This window comes from Ceratotherium simum, chromosome 33 (genome assembly GCF_057802395.1).
Source record: "Ceratotherium simum simum isolate JZ-2026a chromosome 33, ASM5780239v1, whole genome shotgun sequence".
NCBI classification, from domain to species: domain Eukaryota; kingdom Metazoa; phylum Chordata; class Mammalia; order Perissodactyla; family Rhinocerotidae; genus Ceratotherium; species Ceratotherium simum.
This window is the reverse complement of record NC_141932.1, coordinates 31756440-31778520: the sequence shown is the minus strand read 5'-3', so window position 1 is coordinate 31778520 and position 22081 is coordinate 31756440. Positions and strand designations below refer to the sequence as shown.

The window sequence follows — 22081 nt, the reverse complement described above, 5'->3', positions numbered from 1 at the left end:
CGGCCCCGTGGCTTAGCGGTTAAGTGCGTGCGCTGCGATGCAGGCTGCCCGGGTTCGGATCCCGGGCGCACACAGACGCACTGCTTCTCCGGCCATGCTGAGGCCGCGTCCCACATACAACAACTAGAAGAATGTGCAACTATGACTTACAACTATCGCTTGGGGCTTTAGGGGAAAAATAAATAAATTAAAAAAAAATAAATAAATAAAAAAAAAAAAAAAGAGTATCCCCTGAGTCGACAACCAAAGATGTCTCCAGAAATTCTCAAATGTTCCCCAGGGAGCAAAATCACCCACGGTTGAGAACCATGAATTTTAAACATGAATCTCATGAGGACCGTCTCCAGGCTGTTCTCCAAGGGACCCAGGAGCCCGCCCTGCCTGTAGGAGCCCGCCCTGCCTGTAGGAGCCTCAGGATTGCCTTGTGCAATGAGAGGTCCTATAATTCTTCAAAGGGGGTTGTATTGTGGGCAGTGGATAGGAAAAGGGTCTCTATAATCTGCAAGCTCCCCTTCTAGACTGACAACTTAAAAATCTGTGCCCCTTCTGGACTGGTGCAGCCTACAGGACCCACCTGGGCAGGCGGAGTGAAGGCTGGATTTCAGCCCCTCTCATCTCTGCCCAGCATCTTCGTGCAGTGAACAACCTGCCCAATTGTGTGCAATGACCTTGAAAAGAAAGCTCCCCTCTGGGCTCAGAACTGGGGAACGTCTCAAACCAGAAGAAAATACATGCATTCTGACTTTCCTTTAGAGGCAGTACTGCCTATTGGGAAAGTCTGTTCTGTGCTTTACATGATGAATTCAGGAAAAATGTAAATTGAGTCAGGAGATTTGGATTCCAGATAGTCAAACAGCCTTTGGCCAGGTGAAATCCTGTTTCTAATTGACACTGGGTGTAGCCAGAGGCCCATGCGACCAGGATGCTCATGTGGAGGGCGGTAGGGGGAGGGAACAGGAGGTTCAGGGCAGTCTTAATACCAGAGAATGAAAACCAGAAGGGACTCACTTCTTAAACAGGAAATAGATATTCCAAAAGCACTCCCTGGTCACAATGCAGAAAGCAGCAGTAAGACCTGTGCGCTTGCACCGCCTTGGACTCTTCTGTGCTAATTCACTCACCCTCAGCTCTGCTGACTTCTTCCTTGAAGGAGCTGCAAATTCAGTCTTTGACTTCACGCACAGTCCCCTGGACTCCGAGGGGCTCAGAAACCCTCAGTCTTGTCAGACACTGACTATGAGGCTTTTAAAAAGCCTAGATGGCTGAGACAAATCAGCTCAAGAGATCACAGCTGTCTGACTTGGGGGAGGGTAGGAGAGGCGAGGGAGGGACTTCAAGATAAGCCTTTGGGTACTGTTTTGTTTGTTTTTTAAACCTTGTGATTTAATTTGATGGAAGATTTGGAGTTTTTTTGTTGCTGTTGTTTTTTTGTCTGTTGTTTGTTTTACAAGTATTTTAAAGTTTCTACAACACACACATACACATGCACACATGCACCATAAAAGGCCCTTAGGGAATGCAAGGGCCAATCCCCACACTGGCTGTTTTAAGTTCTCTGTATAACTTCTTCTGTAACACCAGGGTCTCAGGACATCCCTGTGAGCTGTTACAGGCTGGTGAGGGGGGAATTAAGGGAGAGGTCAGGGTATCTCCATTGGTAGACCTGTTGCCCCATGGTTCCTACAGGGGCCTGGCTGTAGGCTCCAGGCAAAACTCCTGGGGACGCTCCCCAGCACCAATGAGGCAGTGCCCACTCTGGATGGCAAAGCAGCTGGTGATCAAGAGGCTCACCATCAACCGTCAGGCAGGAGAAGGGTGAGTACTAGAAGCATTCTAGGTGGGGAGACATTCTTCATTTTTTCAGACCCAACAGCAGTCATCTATTTTCTGAATCCCTGTGGAATTTGTGGCTGGAGAAAATGAGAGCAACCATGACGGGACCGTTCTGTCTGCATTCTCTCGCTGTGCTCCCAAGCCAGGAAAAGTCAAAACATTGAGGCCAGGTGGTTTCGCGCTACTCCAGTAAGACCCTGAGATGGTGGAGGCGTGGAAGACAGTCAAAATTTCTGCAGCTCTTCCCAAAGGGGCTGATAACCTCTGTCTATTTTCCTCTAATGGGAAGGTGTTTCTGAGTGTCCTCCGCCCCAGCATTTTGGCCTCTCTCCCTCTTCGTTCTCCCTATGGCTTTGGGGGCTGGAGGTGTGGGAGATCAAAATTTGGCCACCCTGAAATATGTCTCTTTACCTTGATTATTTTCTCTGATGGACATTTGACCTCCCCCACTAACTGCCTAAAGGAATTTAACTCTGGGTGTAGACAGACCGGCAGCATCCTCGCTAAGCCCATTCTTTTCAAAGTTCGGTTTACCAAATATTTACATTTGTAAAGGTATCTCCCTCTGTGTAGTGGGAAGGCGGGGGGGATGACCTTGTCTGTGAAAACTCTTATCAGGACGGAAGAAGAAGACTTAAATGTACATACTCTTGATTACTATAATTCCTGTCTCTCCGGCCACATTCTTTATAGGTGGCCTTGCAAAGCATTGTCTGACAAATATTTACATTTCCCTCTTCATGTAAATTGTCTTCTCCCCCTCTGAAATCCCAAAAAGCCACCCACCCCCAACATCCTTCTTTGCCTTTAGCTGAAGATAGTATTTAAGACGAGAATCTCTGCCACTGTGTTGAGAAACTCAGTGTCCCTGGTTTCTCCCATGTATACATGTTATTAAACTTGGTATTATTTTCTCCTGCTAACCTGTCTTGTTAATTATTTGGACAGCCATAAGAGCCTTAAGGGAAAGGGCAGAGGGGGATTCTCCCTCTTCCCCCACAGAGGTGAAGGGTCAGGGCAGCCTTAAGAACTAGGCTCATTTCTGAAATCTCCTTTCTCTTAATTTAGTCATCCCTTCAGAAAAATTTTTTGCGTGATATTTTGCCCTGGCCTTTGTAACGCCATTTCTATGCCTAGATTGTTAATTTTTGTTTTGTTTGTTTTTTCTAGTTTTATTTTATTTCACTAGGTATGGGAGGGTTTTGCATTTTATTGTTGTTATTGTATGTCTTTGATCTTGCCGGTGGATTTTTACTTATTCAGAGCTCTGCTTGTTAAGGTTTGAGGGAGGGAAACTCTGACTCCGGCTTGGGAAATTCCCACCTGTGGCTTTGGAAAAGGGAGGGGAAGTTCTGAGCCCTGGCCTTCAGAACAGGAAATAGCTAAGAATCCCCAGGAGAAGGTCAGAAGGACCTTTACACCCTGGGAGAGAGTTCTTACAATGGAAAATTGTGCTTGCTTTTCTTTTCTCCTCTCCTAACAATAGGTCACTTGGAACTTTTCCAGTGTGATTTTCTTTGAGGCCTAGATGGCCACCAAACCCCAGCTCCCAGACTTTGCTATTTCTTTAGAAAATCCAACACTGAACTTTTGAAAGGAAAACACACACACACATACACATTCCAGTTAGTTGGCAACCATGTAAAGAGCAGATACAGGAAATGCTGTATGTGCTATGAGACTTTAAATTACAAATTATGTAATTACTTATTTTACTAATATTTGTTTTCATTTTTAATTTATAGTACATTCATTCTTTTAGTGTACAGTTCTAAGTGTTTTGGCAGATGTATACAGTGTCACCACTGCCACATTCAGAATACAAAAGTGCTTTCATCATTCCAAAAGTCACCCTCATGCTGCTCCTTTGCAGTCACCTTACCCCTAACCAGAAGCAATGCTGTCTGTTCTCCATCCTTAGAATTCTGCGTTTTCAGAATGTCAGCATGTAGCTTTTGAGTCTGGGATTTTCTTGTAGCGTAATGCACTTGCAATCCATCCTTGTTGCTGGATCTATAGAAGTTTGATTCTTATTATGCCTGAGTTCCTTTTCATTTCCTTGTACAGATATACTATACTTTGTTCATCCATTCATCTGAAGGACATTTGGGCTGTTTCCAATTTTTGGTTTTTGTGAATTAAGCTGTTATAAGCATTTGTTAACGGGTTTTGTGTGAACAAGCGTCATTATATCTCTTGAGTAAATATCTAGGAGCGAGATTGCTGGGTCACATGGTGAGGGTATATTTAACTTCTTAAGACATTGTCAACTATTTCTCAAGTGGTTGCACCGTTTTGCGTTCCTAGTAGCAACGTATGAAAGTTCCAGCTGCCCTGCGTCCTCCCCAGCACCTGGCATTACCATTTTTTGTTCTGCTTTGGTTTTATAGCCATTTAGATAGGTATGTAGTGGTATCTTGTTGTGGTTTTAGTTTGCATTTCCCTCATATCTGATGATGTTGAGCGTTTTTCCTGTGTTTATTTGCCACCCATATATCTTCTTTGGTAAAGCGTCTATTGGCAAGTTTTGACCGTTTTTAAATTGAGCTGTTTGTTTCCATTTTGTTAAGTTTTGAAAGTTATTTATATATTCTGGATATATATCCCTTTGTCACATATGTGATTTGCAAATATTTACCCCTAGTCTGTGGCTTTTGTTTTTATTTTAAAAGTGTTTTTCACAGGGCAAAAGTTTAATTTTGATGAAGTCCAATTTTTAATTTTTTCTTTATGGATCATGCTTTTGGTGTCTATCTAAGAACTCTTTGCTTAACCCAAGCTCACAAAGATTTTCTTCAGTGTTTTCTTCTAAAAGTTTTAGGGTTTGATGTTTTACATGTAGGTCTAATATCCATTAGGAGTTCATTTTGCATAAGATTTGAGACATAGGTCCAGGTTCTTTTTTTGCCTATGGACGTCTAGTTATTCCAGCACCATTTGTTGATAACAGTGTCCTTCCTCCTCCTCTCCAAGGAGTCTACGCAGGGAGGTTTGATGGGCTATTGAGGGAGATGCTGCTGGAGTTTCCCTTAAGAAACAGGAATAGAGTGCATCACGAAAGAGATGATGATTTTTCTGTCTCAAGAAAACTTCCCAACAGGCAGGGACCAGCCTGGTGGTGTAGTGGTTAAGTTTGTGTGCTCCGCTCTGGGGGCCCAGGGTTCACAGGGTCGGATCCTGGGCGTGGTCATACACACTAGTCATCAAGCCGTGCTGTGGGAGGAAGATGGGCACGGATGTTAGCCCAGGGCCAATCTTCCTCAGCAAAGAAGAAAGAACACTTCCCAATACCCAAAGCAATCTTGAGAAAGAACAAAGCTAGAGGCATCACACTTCCTGATTTCAAACTCTATTACAAAGCTATAGTAATAAAAACAGGATGATGTTGGCATAAAAACAGACACATAGACCAATGGAATAGAATCGAGAGTGAAGAAATAAACCCATGCATATATGGTCAATTAATTTACAACCAAGGAGCCAAGAATATACAATGGGGAAAGGGCAGTCTCTTCAATAAATGGTCTTGGGAAAACTGGACAGCCACATGCAAAAGAATGAAAGTGGACCACTATCTTACACCATACCAAAAAATTAACTCAAAATGAATTAAAGACTTGAATGTAAGACCTGAAATCATAATATTCCTAGAAGAAAACATAGTCAGTAAGCTGTTTGACATAGGTCTTGCCAATGATTTTTTTGGATTTGACAACAAAAGCAAAAATAAACAAGTGGGACTACCTCAAACTAAAAAAGCTTCTGCACAGCACAGGAAACCATCAACAAAATGAAAAGGCAACCTACCAAATGGGAGAAAATATTTGCAAATCATATATCTGATAAGGGTTCATATCCAAAAAATACAAAGAACTCATACAACTCAATAGCAAAAGAACAACCTGATTTAAAAATGGGCAGAGGATCTGAATAGATCCTTCTTTTTTCAAAGATGACATACAAATGGTCAACAGGTACATGAAAAGATACTCAACATCACTAATCATCAGGAAAATGCAAATCAAAACCACAATGAGATATCACCTCACAACTTTCAGAATAGCTATTATCAAAAATTTGACAAGAAATAACAAGTGTTGGTGAGGACGTGGAGAAAAGGAAATCCTTATGCACTGTTGGTGGGAATGTAAGTTGGTGCAGCCACTATGAAAAACAGTATGGAAGTTCCTCAAAAAATTAAAAATAGAACTACCATATGATCCAGCAATTCCACTTCTGGGTATTTATCCAAAGGAACCAAAACACTAACTCAAAAAGATATATGCACCCCTGTGTTTACAGCAGCATTATTTACAATAGCCAAGACGTGGAAACAATCGAAGTTCCATCAATGGATGAATGGATAAAGAAGATGTGGTATATATATAGAAAGAGAGAATGGAATATAATTTAGTTATAAAAAAGAAGGAAATCCTGCCATTTGCAACAACATGGATGAACCTAGAGGGCATTATGCTAAGTGAAATAAGTCAGACAGAGAAAGACAAATAGTGTATGATCTCTCTTACATGTGGGATCTAAAAAAAAACCACACACACACACATCAAACCCAAAGATACGGAGAATAGATTGCTGGTTGCCAGAAAGAGGCAGGGGATGGGGCGTGGGTGAAATGGGTGAAGGGGGTCAAAAGGTACAAACTTCAGTTATAAAATAAGAAGTCATGGGGATGTAATGTACAGCATGGTGACTATATTAATAATACTGTATTGTATATTTGAAAATTGCTAAGAGTATAAATCTTAAAAGTTCTCATCACGGGGCCGGCCCGGTGGCGCAAGTGGTTAAGTGCGCGCGCTCCGCTGAGGCGGCCCGGGGTTTGCCGGTTCAGATCCCGGGTGCACACCGACACACTGCTTGTCAGGCCATGCTGTGGCGGCGTCCCATATAAAGTGGAAGAAGATGGGCATGGATGTTAGCTCAGGGCCAGTCTTCCTCAGCAAAAAGAGGAGGATTGGCAGATGTTAGCTCAGGGCTGATCTTCCTCACAAAAAAAAAAAAGTTCTCATCACAAGAAAAACAATTTGTAACTATGCGTGGTGAGGGATGTTAACTATATTTATTGTGGTGCTCATATCACAATATATACAAATATCACATCATTATGTTGGACACCTGAAATTAATATAATGTTATATGTCAATCATAGCTCATTAAAAAAACAAAATTAAAAATTATGAATTTATTACAAATTAAAAAAGAAAACTTCCCAGAGACGCGAAGAGAGGGTGAATTAGAGCCCTTCCGTCCCCTCCTCTGGCCAGGAGGAGAGAGATGAGGATTTGGGGACAGGAAGTAAAGGAGGGAAGAGCAGAGGCGGGACATCCAGAGACTTTAAATGTGTCTGGAGACTGGGGTCTTGAGTGGTGGGAGAAGAGTACCACTGGTACATCTGTGCTTAGTCAGGGTCTCCCGATGAGCCGACACCCAGACAGCAGCAGACATGCAGGAGATGCACTGTAGGGAAGACCTGTGAAGGACAAAGAAGAGGCCCCCAAGAAGGGTGGGGAAGCCTGCAGACTACTATGCCAGTCTGCGACCTGGAAAGAGAGGGAGAAGGAGTCTCAAACTGCAGTGCAGTTTCAAGAAAACATCGGCCAGGCCAATGGGGAATCCTTGAGCCGAGACTGCCTGTCACGGATGGAGTGTGTCCCTCTAACAGTCACGTAGAAACCTACTCACCAGTGTGATGGTAGGTGGAGGAGGTCCTTTGGGAAATACTTAGGTCATGAGGATGGATCCCTCCTGAATGGGATTAGGGCCCTTCTAAGAAGAGGCCAGAGCATTAGCTAGCTATCTCTCCTATGTGAGGACACAAGGAAAAGACAGCCATCTGCCCCCCAGAAGAGGGCTCTCACCAGAACCCAACCATGCTGGCACCCTGATTTCAGACTTCCAGCCTCTGGAACTGTCAGGAATAAATTTTTATTGTTTAAGCTCCCCAGTCTGTGATAATTTGTTATAGTAGGCCAAACTGACTAAGACATTGCCATGATGCCACATCTCCCTGGAATGGACCAGTATTAGCACCCCTGCATGCTCAGACACGGTCTGGGAGCAGCCTGGGGGAAGTGGGGCCTTGAGCGTGAAAGGAGTGGTCCAGAGCAGCAGCTTCTGGGGCTCAGTCAACCATGATCCCTGCAGCAGGAGGTTGAGCGCTGCATTAATACCCTGCACCTGATTCCAATGTGTGGTTTTTTTTTTTTTCCCCACACCATTAAGCAATTCTCAGACACCAGCTGAGTGTCCTACAATTCAACTCAATTCTGACACCTTCTACACTATAGCGTCAGATCCCACAGCTTAAGGACTCAGTCCTACAAGACTGCCCCTCTCTTTAGACGCAAGTCACAAGTCCAGGTTGTCACCTGTGCTTCTGTCTGACTGACTACAAATCAGAGTTTCCCATGACCCCCTCCTTAGGTTCGATTAATTTGCTAGAGGGGCTCACAGAACTCAGAGAAACATTTTACTTACTAGATTACAAGTTTATTGTAAAAAGATATAACTCAGGAACAGCCAGATGGAAAGGATGCATAGGGCAAGGGATGGGGAGAGGACGCAGAGCTTCCACACCCTCCCCAAGCGAGCACATCACTCTCCCCAAAACTCCACATGTTCACGAACCCGCAAGCTCTCCCAACCCATCATTCTGCATTTTTATGGGGGCTTCATTACAGAGGCATGATTGATTAACTCCTTGGCCATTGGCGATTGATTCAACCTCCAGCACCTCTCCCCCACCAGAGGTCAGGGGGATGGGATGAAAGTTCCAACCCCCTAATGACAGGGTTGGTTCTGTCAACTGAAATCAAGAGTCTAGGTAATATTAAGGAGGAAGTTTATTCAATAATCAGCGTGAGGAGTTGGAACCCCGGGAAACAGTCCAGCAGACGCTCTGCTGGAGCGGCTGCGAGGCTGTGAGCCTAAGTGCGGCGTTCTACATTGCAGACTCTACATTGAAGGTAACATAAGGAAGAATTCCTTGTTGGATATCAAACAAGTTCAGAGATGCTGACGTTATCTATGCATGGAGGGAGGCAAGGACCAGGGTCGTTAATCAGTCCCTCCATCTCTAAGAAATGCAGCTGGGCATGTGAGAGTGAGATACCCTTTATCTTTCCTGTTGTGCATCTGTCCAGCTGACCTCTTCAGTCGTGAGGTGTGGGGCTGCAAGGTCATTTGACACAGGCTGAAGATGGCCTGCACGGCTGCTTCACAGAACAGGAGGGATTTTATTGTACTGACTTAAAGCCTATGCAGTTTGCTTGCTGGATTTGCCTGTTAGACCAGACCAAAAATCTGTCCACAGTTGTCTTGGCAACAGGGCCCCATCCTTAGGTGCTTCCCAGAAGTTACCTCATTCACATAACAAGACACCTTTATGGCTCTCGTCACTTCAGACATTTCAAGGGTTTTAGGAGCTCTGTGCCAGGAATGGGAGACAAAAACAAATATGTATTTATTAGAGATCACAATATCACATGCATTTTCATGGCTGCCTCCACAGTAAGGGGCTGGGCCCAGTGTGTGGGAGAAAATCCCAGTAACGTCGTCTGCTCTCCTCCGTCCCTGGCTGCCTGCCCCTCCCGGACTCCAGGGGTACGCTGCGAGAGGCACCCCAGAAACACCAGTCGAAGGTGCCTCCTGCAGGAGCCACAAACTTAGCCTTCAGAGGGTAGCCGAGAGGGAGGAGTGGAGACTGTGGGGAACTGGGATGTGCATGCCTTCTCCACTCCCAGGCTCAGATTTTTTTAGTTACTTTTATTTTGTTGAGGTATAACATACATACAATACAGTGCACAAATCTTATGTGAACACTTTTATCAATTGTTACATATGCATACACATGTAGAATCATCACCAGGATCAAAATAAATAAAATCATATAAAACATTTTCAGCACCCCAGAGGGCTCCTTCTTACCCTTTCCCAATCAATGCCAGCGTCCTTCCTAGGTCACCACTACTCTGACTCCTCTCCCCGTGGTAGATAAGCTTTGCCTTTTTGAACTTCAGACAATACAGCATATCCTCTTCTGTGTCCTGCTTCTCCTGCTCGGTGTGAGGTCTGTGCGATTCATCCGTATGAGATGTAGGTTCTCTTGTGGAGTAGTGTTCTTTACTGCGGGGAGGAGGCAGTGCGGCGACTGTGCCACTGTTTATCACCCGTCACACTTGTGGTGGATATTGGGGTTGTGTGCGTTTTGGAGCTATCATGAATGATGTTTTTATATCACTCTTGTGCTTTTATCTGGCAGACATGGCCCTCGTTTCTCGGGGAGACACACTTAGGAGAATTTCTGGGCCATAGGACAGTACCGGTATGTGGAGCTTTGGTAGACACCACCAAATGGTTTTCCAAAGTCGTTTTATACTCCCTCCAGGAACACGTGGTCAGACCCGTGCCCTCTGCTCCGGGGGAGCGGTTCTCGATCCTCATGGGTAAATATGTGTTCACCGGTCTGCCCGTGCTCAAGTGTGAGCCCCACAAGGGCACAGACAGCGCCTCATTCATCTCTGCAGCCACTGCCCGTCCCGCAGTGGTGCAAAGTGTGTCCAGTAACTGTTTGTTGAACGATTGAATGACCCAGATGAAACTTTGTTAGATCTGTGTGGTCAGGGGCCTCTTGGCTTTATCCCGTTGGAGAAACTAGGCGTGTCTGAACCACTCTGAAGATTATATTTAGCTGCAGCATTTAGTTCATCCCTCTGAAGCATTTTTCAAAGGGCAGTGTTTCTTTTCGTTATTCTTGTTTTCCCGTTTGGCCTGGTCAGAGCCTCATGTGGACACCCACAATGGGAAACAGGCAGAAAAATGCCCACAAACATGAAAAGGATGCGCAGCCTTGGAATGACAAACACGGGCACACACACAGAGAAAGGAATAAATATTGACACTGCTGAGGCAGGGCAGCGGGGGTGGGGACATCGCTGCAGGGCTGAGGTTCAGCAGAGGGTGAACCAGCTCTCAATTTCAAACCCAGAACTTCAGCAATCCAAAATCCAAACATCTGGAGAGATTTTCTTTTGAAATCACAGTTTCTAAACATCTCAGGGTTTCCTGGGGCCAGCCCAGTGGCGTAGCAGCTAAGTTCGCGTGTGTCACTTCAGCAGCCCGGGGTCCGCTGGTTTGGATCCTGAGCGCAGACCTACTCACCGCTCATCAGGCCATGCTGAGGTGGCGTCCCACATAGAGGAACTAGAAGGACCTACACCTAGGATACACAACTGCGTACCGGGGCTTTGGGGAGAAAAAGAAAAAGAGGAAGATTGGCAACAGATGTTAGCTCAGGGCCAGCCTTCCTCAAAAAATAAATAATAAATAAATAAATAAATAAGGACCTCAGAGTTTCCTCCTTTAAAACTAATCTCCGTAACTGTTTACAGAAATCTTTCCCCAGTGTCCCACATTGCCGTGGTTCTGAGCCTCAGGGCTCAGCCGTGTTAGTGATCAAGAAAGCAGCATGGAGAACCATGGGAAGTGAATCGATTTGGAGTCAAGGTCAAGATTTGCTCATGAGAAGCAGGACAACCCCTGTTTCCTTTTCTTTTTTCTTTATTTGTTTTCCCAACTTTCTGTTTTGAATATTTTCAAACTGACAGAAGCGTTGCAAGAAAATCGTGGTGAACAGCCGTAAGCTCCGGCCCGCAGCCTGGTTTCGTATCTGTCGGGAACTCAGAATGGCTTTTATAGTTTTACGTGGTTGAAAAAAACGGAAAGAAGAATGATGTTTCATAACACATGAAAATGCCGTGACATTGAGACGGCGGTGTCCCCGGGGAAGCTTGCCCGCGTGCTGGCTGGCTGTCTGTGCTGCTCTCCCTCTCCAACTGCAGAGTCGAGTAGTTTTCACAGGGATCCTGGCCCACAAAGCCCAAAAGGTTGACTATTTGGCCCTTTACAGAAAAAGTTTGCCAACCCCTGACCTGGAGTCATGCATGGTTCCTATTTTGCCCCATTTGTTTTCTCTCTCTCACTGAAACATCTGTGTCAGTCTTGCTACTCCCCCCCAACTGCTTCGCTGTCTGTCTCGCTCTCTTAAGCCCCCACCCGGGAGGGACAGGTCGGCCTGGGGACAGCGAAGGCAGTAAGGAAGCGTTTAGCACACAGAGTGTGGCACTTAGAACTTAAGAAATGATCCAATAAAAAATCTGGCATTTTCTGCAGAGGTGGTTGCCCAAAGCCCTAACTTGAAAACCCTGCCTCTGCGCTTCCCTGAAAGCCGGTTCCCGCAGGCGGGAGGCCAGCTTCCCCTCAGACAGGGCTTCTTACCCGAGGAGCAGGAAAAGCCTCAGGGAGACCTCATTTCTTCCACAGCCTGTGGCTTGGCTGACTCAACTTCTGCCTTTCCCTGAGTCACGAGTTTTTCCTCTTATTTGGAGGAGCACGGCTCTCCGCCCAGGTCTTCTCGCCCACAGCTGGTCCCTGTTGGGAAGGGGTGGAAGACTGGATGATCCAAACTCGGGCTGCCTCCAGGGGATTTCCCAGAGCTCCACCCAGACCCACAGGGTGTCAGCCTCGGAAGGAAGATGAGGAGACTGAGGCCCCAGTGGGCCCTGGACCAGGAGTGAGATGAGGCTAGTTGGGGGTCTCCTGACTCCAGGACCAACAAGCTGTGCATCTTCCCTCTAGTTTTCCAGAATCATAGAAAAGGCCTCCTTTTCCTGGACACCTGCTCTGTGTCAGGCATGGGGTTAGATGCCAGGGTGCTGTTGCGAATAAGACAGCCCTGCCCTCACAGGGCCTTCCAGGTCCCTTCCCACAGCCATTGCACCCCAGGCAGGGCCCACCTTCCCTGAGAAGCCCCCTCTTGCCAGGGAGGTGGGGGATCTGGCACTGAGGCAGTCACAGAACACAGCCTTGAAGGCTCAGCTCCAATTCCCCCTCCACTCCCCCGGCGACAGGCAGTGTGTACACTGGGATGGCATTTCCCAGTGTCTCAATGTCCCAACTGACTTCTCTGGTTAAAACTCAGCCTCTGGGATCTCGGGGCCTCGTCCCTTCTCCTCTGTACGGCGTAGAGGCCTGGCTATACTGTCAGGACGCATCAATTCAGATGCTTATTCAGCTGGAGGTACGTACATGGGTAAAGTGGATTAAGAGGGAAAAGACCGGGGGACTGCAGTGAACAGGAGAACATGCGCCCCATCTGAAGGGACAGCTCTGTGTGGAGACAGGGACCAGCCTCTCAAATCTTCGGATGTAAGAGAAGCTGAAAATCCTGATCTTTGTGTGAAATCTCTCAGTATGAAATGTTGGCAGTGCGTTTGTAAATGTCTGAATACTTGTGTGGGGCTGTGGCTCCTGCCAGATGCCCAGGGAGCACTGTCTGTCCTTGCTGACGGGGTAACAGCAGTGGGGGTGGTGGGATGCGGGGTCTCCACCGCCACAGCTGGTGGCCCCCTCACTTGCCCTTCACATCCACCCTCCTCTTTCTCTTGGCCTCTCCCTCCTCTCTCCTCCTTTGCCCCATCTCCTCCCTTCTCAGTCCATGTCCTGGCCCCGGTCCACTTGGGCTGGGAGAGGCACATCCCCAGCCCTGGGGCCCCCTCGCAGCCTCTGCCTACACCACCCAGGAGCGCAGGTCCCCACTGCTCAGCTCATGCCTCCTGGCACCAGCCCTGCAGGCCGGAGCCCTGGGCCGAGTGAAGGTCTGGACCGAGGCACTGGGAGCGGGGTCAGCTCTTCCTCCTGCTCTCTCTTGCCTTGGCCCTGGCCCTGGCCCTGGCCCAGCAGGCACTGCACTGGTGGGAGCCAGCCCCTCTCCGAAGTGCCCAGGGTCCGCCCTATCGGCAAGACAAACTGCATCTGTGCCGCAGATGTTTACTGCTTTTCTACAAAGGCACAACTCCGTTCTCAGCACCTGAGATAGGTGAATGAACAAGAGGAACACAGTCCAGCCCACAGGGTGCACAGCCTGGCGGGGAGACAAGCCATGAACGGGTAAACAAGTGACCTAGTAAGATGACTACGGGTTGGGAGAACTGCTGCACAAGGTAATAAAGCCGGGTGAGGCAGTTGAGGGTGATGCGGTGGAGGCAGGGAGCTGCTTTGCCTGGTCAGGGAAGCCTCTGAGGAGGTGACAGTTTGAGCTAAGACCTGAACGCCAAAAACACAGGCGTGGGAAGATCTGGAGGAAAGGGAAGTGCAAACGCTCTAGGTGGGAACAACCTTGGGGTTTTGAGGAACGGAAAGCAGCCGGTGTGAGATGAAGTGTTGGGAGGAGGGCAGAGGGAGGCTGGGAATTTCATTCCCGTATCATAGTGGGCACGGGAGGGGGTGGGGGGTCCTAATCAGCTGGTGATGTTGGAGCTGGGTGATGGGTGCACGGAGTCCATTAAACTAATCTCTCTTTCCTTAAACGCATGTTCGCAAGTCCCCACTATAAAAAGTTGAAAATATAAAATAGGTAAAAATGCTGCTGATTTTTGACATGATCACTAATCCCTGTTACTGAGAAGAGACCACTATGTCAGCTGGCAGCGGGGAGGCCCGCCGGGGCAGCAGAATTCGGGCGCAGTGACCCCAGCGCCTCCCTCCCTTCCCCTGGCGCGCAGTCCCCGGGCGAGGACGCAGCCTCCAGCGGGACGAGAGCGGCCGGGGCGCGGAGTGCGGTGGACGGAAGGGGAAACGGCGGGGGGAGGACAGTTCAGACCGGGGAACCGGCCCCGGGAGCGAGCGGGAGGAAGCCCCGCCTCGGCCCGGCCGCCCCGCTCCGCCCGCGCACCATTCCCGGGCGCTCGGGCTCGCCGGCCCCGCCCCCGCCCCGCCCCGCCCCGCCCGCGCCGGGGCTCTGATTGGCGGAGCCGCCTCGGGGGCGTGTCCGGGAGAGTGGAACGCGGCGGCGTGGGCGGCGCCGGGCTGGACGGCAGGCGGCGAGCGGAGCGCGGTGGCCGAGCGCGGAGTGGCGGGCGGGGAGCGGGACCCTGGCCGAGGAGGTGAGGGGGAGGTAAGGCCCCCGGCCGGGCTGCGGCGCGCGGAGCAGGAAGGCTGCCCGCCGGCCTCCTCTGAGCTCCCCAGGCCGCCCCGTCGAGGTGGCCTCTGGGCTCGGGCGGGTTGGGCGCGCGACCAGGGCCGCCTCGGACTCTGGCCCCGAGCAGAGGCGCGGAGAAGGGTCCTTATTGTTGGCTGGCGGGGTGGCGGCTGCACGGGCTCCAGGAGAGCGGGTGAGAACAGGTGAGGGGTCCGGAGTCCAGGCAGGGGCCCCGAGGGATGGGCGACGAGTGAGAGGAGAGTCCACAGGCGCCTATGGGCCCCGCGCCCTGGGGCTGCAGGGGTCTCGGCGCACCCGTGGTCCGGTGATGGTACGGGGAGGTCCGGCCTCCCGCCGCCGTCGGGGCCTCACTCTTTTGTCTTAGTCTGCGGGGTCTGGAGAAGCGGGCTGGGACAACTGCCCCAGCGGAGGGGGGAGGCGAGGGAGGGTGGCCTCGGTCCTCATTGGCCTTGCATTTAGGAACCGCCTGGCCCCTGAAGCGTTTGAGTTTGTGACTTTTGGTGGGAGTTGTTAAAGGAAGCAGGGCCGGGCTTAATCTCCCATTTCACAGACGAAGTAACTGAGGCAGGCCCAGAGACATGGCAGTTCCTTCCCAGCCTGGAATTACCTGGAATCTCTTTTCCTTTCTCTCTCCCTGAACAGCAGGGACAAGGTGTCCTCGACTCCCTTTCCAGGCGGGAACATGGAGGTTCCCAGTCGCTCTGAAACTTGATCTCCCTAAGGAAGCCCTAAGGAAATGCTCAGTTTGGAATTTGAACAAAGCTGTTATCTCACCAGCAGAGAGGGTCAGGAGCCAGGGAGGAGAGGAGGATCACTGCAGGTTCCTTCTTGGCACATAATTTCCACTTAGTGCTGGGGTGTTCCTGGGCACATAATTTCCCCTGGGGTCACTGTGCAGGCCGAGAGATGACTGACTTCAGCTTGCCCTGCACACGCAGCCCAAAACACAGGGAGCTGCGGCTGCCCAGCTGAGCTAAGGGACGTGCCCACCGCAGCCCACCCCAAGGAAGGAGGGGGTTAGGCAGCCCAGCCAAGGTAATGGATCTGCGTAGGCGCCCCCAAGGGGCCCCTGACCTGGGGGGTGGGGGTGGGGATCAGGCTTCTGGAGATGGGCCCCGCCCTCTGGACTTGAGGATTTCTGCTTCTGTCTTTGATTAAGATCAGCCAGCAGCAGCTCAAAATAGGAAGCTGGCTTCCCGGTCTCTCAGCTGGGACCTTGGGCCGTGACTTTGATGATGGAGGTGGCACCTTCCCCGGTGGAGCATTTGTGTGGATTAAATGAGATAACGTTTGTGGTGTGCTCCCCGCTGTGCCCGGTGAGCTGTAAGTTCTCAGTCTATGGCACCTCTGGTTTATTTTCCTCATTACCGTTCTTTTCACGGAGGAGGGCCTTCCGGGAAGCACAGGGCTGGCCAAGGCGGGGCCGCCCTTCTGAGGAGAGGACACTTGGGTCCTGGCACTCCCCTCAGTGCACTTGAGAAAAACTCCGTTCCTCCTCTCAGCCTTTGGGCCTGCAAGACGGGCCCCTGCTGGCCCCTTGACCGCACCTCTTGCCCCTCACTCCTTCCTCTGTGGCCTCCACGGGTCAGCTCCTGGAGCTGTTCCCTGGGCCCAGAACATTCTTCCCTCGGGCATTTGCATGGCTGGCTCCTTCACAGTCCTCAGGTTGGTGCAAGGTCGCTTCCTCACCAGGCCCTGCCTGGCCACCAGCCCTGCCCGGCCCGTCAGCCTCTTTCTTCGTGGCCCTTAGCACTCACGATCAGAAATTCCTTGCTGACGTGCTTTCTAGTCTGGCTCTCCCACCAGGAAGTCTGGTACGAAGGGCCTGGTCGCCAGCACCCTGGGTAACGCGGAGCCCAGCGCAGTAGGACTGTGCCTGGCATGTGGTAGGACTGCCGTCAATATTTGGAGGTGAGATCAGGCCGGCGTGGAGCAGCGTGGGCCTGGTGGGGCTGGAGGGGGGGAGGGCAGGTGGTAAACCGGCCCCACCGCAGTTGGAGACGCCAAGGGACAGTGGAGGGCCAGCATGCTGACTCCCTCCCGCTGTGACCTCGGCCACGTGCCTCCTTCTCTGAGAAGCAGTGTCCCCACGTAGCTCTAACGGAAGGATGGGCCTGGGTGACCCTCCCCACTCCTACTTTCCAGGGTTCCCAGGTTGGGGCCCCAGACATCTCTCTTGAATCCCAAAGGCTGTGGCTAAGAGGAGGAGGGGTGCAGCCCTGTGTCAGGTGTGTCCCTGGAGTGGGTGCATTATGTATCAGACAGCATGTGGCAGGGCAGATCAGGGTTGGCAGACTTCTGGAGAGGGCCAAATAGTAACTGTGTTAGGCTCTGCAGGCCAGTCTCTCACACTTGGCTGTGTTCCAATAACCTGTATTTAACGAAGCTGGCAGTGGGTCAGACTTGGTGTAGGCTTGCCAGCCCTGGTGTCGATCACATGTGACACCCAACTGTCACGTACAGAACCCTGGCCACCCAGCCACACTCAGGGCGTGTCTCCCCAGCCACCAGCGCTCACCGAGAGCACATTCAGCCCAGCCTAGGTGGTGGGGTCACTTGTGTTCAGGAGGGCCAGCCCAGGATCCTGCCGCCCTTCCGGACCTTCCAAGAAAGAGCAGGTCCGTTTACCTCCCTGCTCCCAGATGCTGTCCGCCCTCTGTCAGCGCCCTGGGTACCACAGCGGGGTCAGCACAGGCACTGTCCCAGGGCCAGAGGCTGTCCTGAGGCAGGCTGGCCCCAAGAGGAGTGGGGACAGGCTCGGTTCTCCTCCCCTGTCCTAAGGGAGGGAGGTCACTTCTCTTGTGAGAAGAATAGAATGAAAAAGAGGATTCCCTGTCTGCTGCTTGTGGTGGGGTGGGGGGTGCCTGCCGTATTTACCAAGAAAACCTCCAGGCCATGTCAAATCAGGCTGCGAAGTTATGTGGGGAGGGTGGGTGGGTGTCAGGAGAGCCCCAGGGGTCCTAGGGGTAGCCTCTGGAATGTTCAGACTGTCCACAGCTGAGGTCCAGTGATTATCCTGGGCTGTCACCGATGGGTTTGCAACACAAAGCGAAGATCAGCAACCTAAAAATAGCGGTTCTTACATGAGGTGGTGTGGGCAGCCCTGCTCAGGACGCCTTGTGGTCTGAGAGGGTGAGTGGCGTGTGACTCGGGGCCAGCGCCCCGCTTGTGCAATGCATCCAGCCCCCGAGGGGCCCACTCCAGCTTCCCGTAGGTGGCCTGACTTACAGAGCTGCAGTGTGGTGACCCAGAAACACCACACGTGTGATCAGCTTGGCCAGGAGTGTGCTGTGTGTGCCTGTACACGTGTGCACATGTGGTGGTGGTGGTGGCGGTGGGGTCGGCTGTCTCCTGCTTCCTCTGCAGAGCAAGAGCTGAGGCATGCATGGCGGGCCCTCAGGAGCTGGGAAAGGTGCATTCATTCGATAGCCACTTACGAAGCACCTACTGTGTGCTCAGTGCTGTTCCAAGCGTTGGGGATACAGCTGAACCGGAAAAGGCTCCTGCTCTCATGGAGCTTAGAACTGAGTGAGGGAAGTAGAAAACCCACAAGCAAACAATGGATAGACGAGAAAATACAGGTCCTGATAAGTCCTGTGAAGAAAAAATGAAATAGGGCAACGTCCTAGAGAACGGGTCAGCAAACTCAGGGAAGAGAGTAAACATTTTAGCCTCTGTGGCCGTGTGATCTCTGTCATCACTGCCCAGCTCTGCCATTGCAGCATGAAAGCAGCCACAGACAATTGTAAATGCATGAGCGTGGCTGTGTTCCAATAAAACTTTATTTACAGACACAGGCTGTGGGCCGGGTTTGGCCTGCAGGCCAGAGCTTGCCGGCCCTGTCCTGGGTGCGGGGAGAAGCTGCCTGCGCGGGGGTTGTCAGAGACACCGTTTCTGAAAGGGAGATGTGAACTGGCGGCCAGGTCTCAGGAAGGAGGCAGCACAGGGCAGCCTGCTGCAGGCAGGACGTGATGGCGCCTTGCTGTCGATTCAGCGGTGGAGTTGGGTGGTGAGAAGTGGGCAGACTCGGGCAAGGTGTGAGAGATACAATGATGAAACTTGCTCATGGGTTGAATGTTGAGGGTACAGGAAAGAGTAAATTCAGGGGTGAGCCCTAGATTTGGGGCTTGAACAACTGGGTGAATGGCGGTCCATTTACGGAGAAGAGCTGGAGGGAAAAACTGGCTTTGTGTAGGGCGTGTTGAGTTTGAGGACCTCAGATGAGCAGGTGGGAGATCACATGGGCGGGTAGACGCCCACACCTGCCATTTAGTGGAGAAGCCAGGACTGGAGGCTTGACCTGGGTGATCTTCAAAGCCGTGCGTCCGGTGGATCACAGGGAGTGTGTGGACAGAGCAGAGGGAGCCCGGCTGAGCTCTGGGGCCACCAACATCTCGTGCTTGGCAGAGGAGGACAGAGGAGGCCTCTCGCTCCATGGGGGAAGGCGCTGTAGCAGCACGGTCTCCAGGGGTGCAAGCTCTGGGCCCCCTGCTTACTAGCGGAGCCTCCCTTTCCCTCCTATCAGGGCCGTTCTGCCTCCCAGGGTTGGAGTGGAGACTAAATGAGTAGTCATGCTTGACGTGGAGGAAGCACTCAGCACGTGGTACCGTTGGTGATGGCAGTGGGGCCGCTGGGCTCCCGGGGGCTGAGTGACTGGGCTGCAAGATCTGTGGTGGTTTGGCTTGGTGGAGGGGGGTGTCAGTGATGGATTGGGGCTGCAGACACCCTAACCGCCCGGCACTCACTGTCCCAGGACATGCACCTCCACGCTTCCGCCTGGGGCAGGCCCGCAGTGCCGGCTGGTTGGTGCTCCCGGGAGCCTTGCTGGGAGTTGGGGCTCAGTATCCTTGGGCCTCAGGTGGACAGCTGAGGTGTGTTCTGCCCCGGCTTCCAAGGCTCCCCCGGGGTTGAGCCCCCACTGTCTGCAGTGGCATCCTGCTCAGTTCCCATCTCCACTGCTGCCTGCCCCTCCCTGGCTGCTTCCACATGCCCCTTGCTGGGGAGTCCCCCTTCACCTCCTGGGAACCACTTGTCTAAGGGTCGGCTTCTGGGCCGTGAGTTCCTTTGGTTGGGTGGCCCTCTGGGCTCGCGGGGTCGCAGTGGGGTAGTAAGTGGGTTGGCTGGCTCGGTGGGTTGGTGAGTTGGGGGGTGGGCAGTGTGGTCCTGACCCTGGCTGTGCCCGGGTAGCTGACACCTCCTCTGCCGCTCCTCTGCAGCCGAGCGCAGAGAAGATGGTGGACTACCTGGCGAACACGGAGATCAACAGCCAGCGCATCGCTGCCGTCGAGAGCTGCTTTGGGGCGTCGGGGCAGCCGCTGGCGCTGCCGGGCCGGGTGCTGCTGGGCGAGGGCGTGCTGACCAAGGAGTGCCGCAAGAAGGCCAAGCCGCGCATCTTCTTCCTCTTCAACGACATCCTGGTGTACGGCAGCATCGTGCTCAACAAGCGCAAGTACCACAGCCAGCACATCATTCCCCTGGAGGAGGTGACGCTAGAGCCGCTGCCCGAGACCCTGCAGGCCAAGAACCGCTGGATGATCAAGACGGCCAAGAAGTCCTTCGTGGTGTCGGCCGCCTCCACCACGGAGCGCCAGGAGTGGATCAGCCACATCGAGGAGTGTGTGCGGCGGCAGCTGCTGGCCACGGGCCGCCAGCCCAGCACGGAGCACGCGGCGCCCTGGATCCCGGACAAGGCCACGGACATCTGCATGCGCTGCACGCAGACGCGCTTCTCCGCCCTCACGCGGCGCCACCACTGCCGCAAGTGCGGCTTCGTGGTCTGTGCCGAGTGCTCCCGCGAGCGCTTCCTCCTGCCCCGCCTCTCGCCCAAGCCCCTGCGCGTCTGCAGCCTCTGCTACCGCGAGCTGGCCGCCCGAAAGCAGGAGGAGGAGGAGGAGGAGCAGGGCGCGGGGTCCCCGGGGCAGCCGGCCTACCTGGCCGGGGCCGTCTGCGGAGCGTCCAGTGGAGACGACGACGACTCGGACGAGGACAAGGAGGGCAGTGGGGACGGCGACTGGCCCAGCCGCGTGGAGTTCTACGCCTCAGGCGTCTCCTGGTCCTCCTTCCACAGCTGACGCCGGGTCTGCAGACGTGAGGGAGGGCCCCAGTCCCTTCCCCATCTGGCAGACGCCACTGCCCAGGCCCCTGAGTCCCCGAAGCAGCGCCCCCGAGGACCCTACCCCACGGGTGGCGGGCGAAGCAGGAGTGGCCCTTCTCTGGACCCCAGTGCTTTTTTTCTGGACGTTGGCATGCTTCTGTTTCCACTTCAGGTAATTATCTTTCCATTTAGCAAACCCAAAACACTTAGATCTTTGGGGAAGAAATGCCATTTCTCAGCCCTATGAGCCGTAGCTCCAGAGGACCCCTGGAGTCAGACAACCCCAGGCACCTTTAGAGACCAGAGGGAAGACAGGCCTGGAGGGAAGTCCCCTTGTCCCTGAGGCCTTGAACCACAGCCCGTGCCCCCCAGACAAGCACACTCCGGGGAAGACAAGCCTGGGAGGCCTCCAGGAATCAAGGCCTGCCCACTCACCTTGCTGATGCCCACCTGCCTGGCCAGCTGGGCCTTGTCAGACCAGGCATGTGGGCTCCAGAGCCAGGCAAGAGCTGGCCGTGCTGAGGGTGCCCACCAGGCCCAGGGACTGCAGCCTGGGCTCCCCGTGGTGCAGGGTGGCCTGCCAAGGCCTCTGGCCCTGTCTCACCACTGTCCAGGTGTCCAGGCTCTGATGCCTCTCTCGGTCCTGTCCTCCTCTCTCCCTGGGGCTGGGGACAGCAGTGTTTTCTGTTAGGTCTCTTCATTGCAAGTGACAGAAACCTACCCAGACTGACTTAATAATAAAAAGAAAGTTCATTGACTCGTAGTTGAAAAGTCTAGGAGCGTTCTTGCTCAGACGCGGCTTGATCAAGGGCTGGAACCATGCTGGGTGGCAAGTGTTGACAGCTCTTCACCACACTGGGCGCCCCTGGGAACACCGGCAGCGCAGGGCGGCCAGACGTGCGCACCGCAGTGTGGCTGGTTCTCGAGGACACGGCCCAGTTCGTCCGGGTGCTGTGACCGGGCCCGGCGGCTGCAGCCCTGTTCACCTGGGGAGAGTTATCTACATGGACAGACAGGGGGTAGAGGGAACAAGGGGCCGTTGTCCGGCTCTGCGTGGGCCTTCCGGGTGGAGAGCTCTCCCGTGCAGCCTCCCGCCCACCCGCTCCCGGGGTGGTGCTGTTGAGCGGGGGCCCCGG

The 22081-nt window shown here is 52.5% G+C and overlaps 1 protein-coding gene across 5 annotated transcripts; it reads left to right on the top strand.

Moving 5' to 3' along the window:
- Positions 1 to 1676: 1676 nt before the first annotated feature.
- Positions 1677 to 21708, top strand: PLEKHF1 (pleckstrin homology and FYVE domain containing 1). 5 transcript variants are annotated; one of them, XM_087421886.1, is made up of 2 exons: positions 1677 to 1815; positions 20068 to 21708. In XM_087421886.1, exon 2 carries the CDS (start codon positions 20083 to 20085, stop codon positions 20920 to 20922), a length of 840 nt encoding a protein of 279 aa, XP_087278012.1. In that variant the 5' UTR covers positions 1677 to 1815; positions 20068 to 20082; the 3' UTR covers positions 20923 to 21708. The 5 variants fall into 5 exon arrangements, with proteins under 5 accessions (XP_087278012.1, XP_087278010.1, XP_087278009.1 ...); XM_087421884.1 differs by lacking the exon at positions 1677 to 1815 and adding an exon at positions 14734 to 14795; XM_087421883.1 differs by lacking the exon at positions 1677 to 1815 and adding an exon at positions 14734 to 14806.
- The last annotated feature ends 373 nt before the right edge of the window (positions 21709 to 22081 follow it).

Coding starts and splice junctions, on each gene's coding strand:
- PLEKHF1 (XM_087421886.1), top strand. CDS start 20,083: ATGGTGGACTACCTGGCGAACACGGAGATCAACAGCCAGCGCATCGCT.